This window comes from Protobothrops mucrosquamatus, unplaced genomic scaffold (genome assembly GCF_001527695.2).
Source record: "Protobothrops mucrosquamatus isolate PMUCROS unplaced genomic scaffold, P.Mucros_1.0 scaffold4463, whole genome shotgun sequence".
In the NCBI taxonomy this organism is placed as follows: domain Eukaryota; kingdom Metazoa; phylum Chordata; class Lepidosauria; order Squamata; family Viperidae; genus Protobothrops; species Protobothrops mucrosquamatus.
In genome coordinates, this window is record NW_015390372.1 from 99,792 (window position 1) to 102,374 (window position 2,583).

The 2,583-nt window shown below is 48.1% G+C and overlaps 1 protein-coding gene across 1 annotated transcript in view; it reads right to left on the reverse strand.

Annotated features, from left to right (window-relative positions):
- IL1RAP (interleukin 1 receptor accessory protein) overlaps window positions 1-2,030 on the reverse strand; it is a gene marked incomplete at its 5' end in the record, with an annotated part of 49,910 nt that extends 47,880 nt beyond the window's left edge. Inside the window, one exon of the mRNA XM_015828403.1 lies at window positions 1,960-2,030. Coding sequence (XP_015683889.1) covers window positions 1,960-2,030 — 71 coding nt within the window. The remainder of the gene's footprint in view (window positions 1-1,959) is intronic.
- Window positions 2,031-2,583: the final 553 nt, after the last annotated feature.

Sequence of the window (2,583 nt, forward strand, 5' to 3'; positions counted from 1 at the left end):
GCTCACTTCGGCAGATGCAGAAGTTCCTGGAAGCAGAGAGGCAGTTTTGAGCAAGAAAGAAGACCGTCGTTGGCAGGGGCGGCTTTTCCAGGAAAAGTGGCTTTAATCAAAATTGGGATGAAGACCTTGTGGTCTCCCTGCAGATAATGGAACTAGAATAGACTAGAAATAGAACAGAACAGAACAGAACAGAACAGAATAGAATATGGAATGAATAGAATAGAATAGAATAGAATAGAATAGAATAGAATAGAATAGAATAGAATAGAATAGAAAATATAGAATAGAATAGAATAAGGAATAGAATAGAATAGGAATAGAATAGAATAGGAATACAGCTGGAAGGGACCTTAGAGGTCTTCTAGTCCAGCCCCCTGCTCAAGCAGGAGAACCTACACCGTCTCAGACAGGTGAATGTCCAGTCTCTTTTTAAAAATCTCCAGTGATTTCTGGTGGCAAGCTGTTCCACTGGTTGATTTCTGGTGGCAAGCTGTTCCACTGGTTGATTGTCCTCACTGTCAGGAAGTTTCTCCTTAATTCCAGGTTGCTTCTCTCCTTGATCAGCTTCCAACCATTGTTTCTTGTCTTGTCTTTTGGTGCTTTGGAGAATAATTTGACCCCCTCTTCTTTGTGGCAGCCCCTCAAATACTGGAATAAGTGCTATCATGTCTCCCCTATTTCTTCTTTTCTTTAGACTAGCCAGACCCAAGTCCCGCAGCCGTTCTTCGTATGTTTTGGTCTCCAGGCCTTGGATCATCTTAGTTGTTCTTCTCTGAATTTTTTCCCAAACTCTCAACATCTTTTTTGTAGATATGGTGACCAAAATTGGCTGCAGGATTCCAGGTGTGGCCTCACTAGGGCTTTATAAAGCGGTACTAATACTTCTCGTGATCTTGATTCTATGCATCACTCTCCGACAGATTTCTTCTCCGCAACCCCCAAAGCTTTTCCCAGGATGAAAAAGTGGATTGAGAGCAATTTGGGCGGAGTTTGTGAGAGGCAGCATCCTCTCAATACAGGCAGTCCTTGCTTAGCGACCACAATCAGCAAAGCAGTCGCTAAGTGGGAAACCAGGTGATTTTTCCGCTTTCTGGCTCAAAACTGGCAAAACTACACACAGTCCTTGAGTTACCACCATCCCTTTAATGACTATTACGAGAGTCCTGGGAAAAGTGACTAACACCTAGTCCTCGCACTTACGACCGTGGCAGCATCCCCATGGCCACGTGAGCTAAATGTGGGCGCTTGGCCACCAGCACGTGGTCACCTTTTGTGAGCTTCCGAGCTGGCTTCCAACAAGCAAAGTCAAAAAGGGGAAGCAGGATTCGTTTAACGACCGCATAATTCACTTAATGACCGCAATGATTAACTTAACAACCAAGGATGGTGTCCAAGTGGTGTTCTGGTTATTTTGGGATTGCACCCAATTGCTCTTGGTCCTACCCTTGAAGCAGCAACACCATCATCATCATCATCATCATCATTAAAATTGAATGAGGTAGTCCTCGACTGTACGACTGTAACTGAGTCCAAAATTTAGGTTGCTAAGTGAAACATTCGTTGAGTGAGTTTTGCCCCGTTTTACGACTTTTCATGCCACGGTTTTTAAGCAAACTGCTGCAGTTGTTAAGCTAGTCACACGGTCGTTAAGCGAATCTGACTTCCCCCTTGACTTTGCTTGTCGGAAGGTCGCAAAAGTGGATCGTGGGACCCCAGGAGACTCTGCGACCGTCATAACGATGAGTCAGTTGCCACACGTCTGAATTTTGATCACGTGATCACGTGGAATGCTGCAACGGTCGTAAGTGTGAAAAACGGTCGTCGGTCCCTTTTTTCCCCCAGTGCCGTCGTCACTTCGAACGGTCACTAAATGAGCTGTTGTTAAGTGGAGGGCTACCTGTACAGCCTACCTGTACTACCGACTCTAGGCCGGTAGTACCACTCGGGGGGCTCACTCACCGGAGGTGCTGAGCAGCAGGCCGGGCGCCCGGAGGCAGAGAGCGACCAGGACGACATGGTGGGGCCTCATCCTGCAGAGGAGACAAAAAGGGAGAGGGAGGCGGAGTGAGCGCAGAGTTCCCTTCGTTTCCCTTCTGGGCTCCGTGGAGAGCAAACATCACCAGCCGACTTGGGGTCCCCTGCAATGCCAGCCACACACACACACACCCAGGGAGAAGGGAGAACTGGGGGTGGAGGAGGAGAAATGGTGATGGTGAGGAGGAGGAGGAGGAGGAAGGAGGAGGAGGAGGAGGAGGAGGAGGAGGAGGAAGAAGAAGAAGGAGGAGATAGAGAAGGAGGAGAAGGAAGATGAAAAGGAGAGAGGAGGAGGAGGAATGATGGTGGAGGAGAAGGGAGGAGGAGGAGGAGGAGGAGGAGGAAGGAGATAGAAAAGGAGGAGAAGGAAAATGAAAAGGAGGAGGAAGGAGAAGAAAGAAGGAGATAGAGAAGGAGGAGAAGGAAGATGAAAAGGAGAGAGGAGGAGGAGGAATGATGGTGGAGGAGGAGGAGAGGAGGAGAAGGAAGATGAAAAGGAGAAAAGGACAGGAGGAGGAGAAGGAATGATGGTGGAGGAGGAGGAGAGGA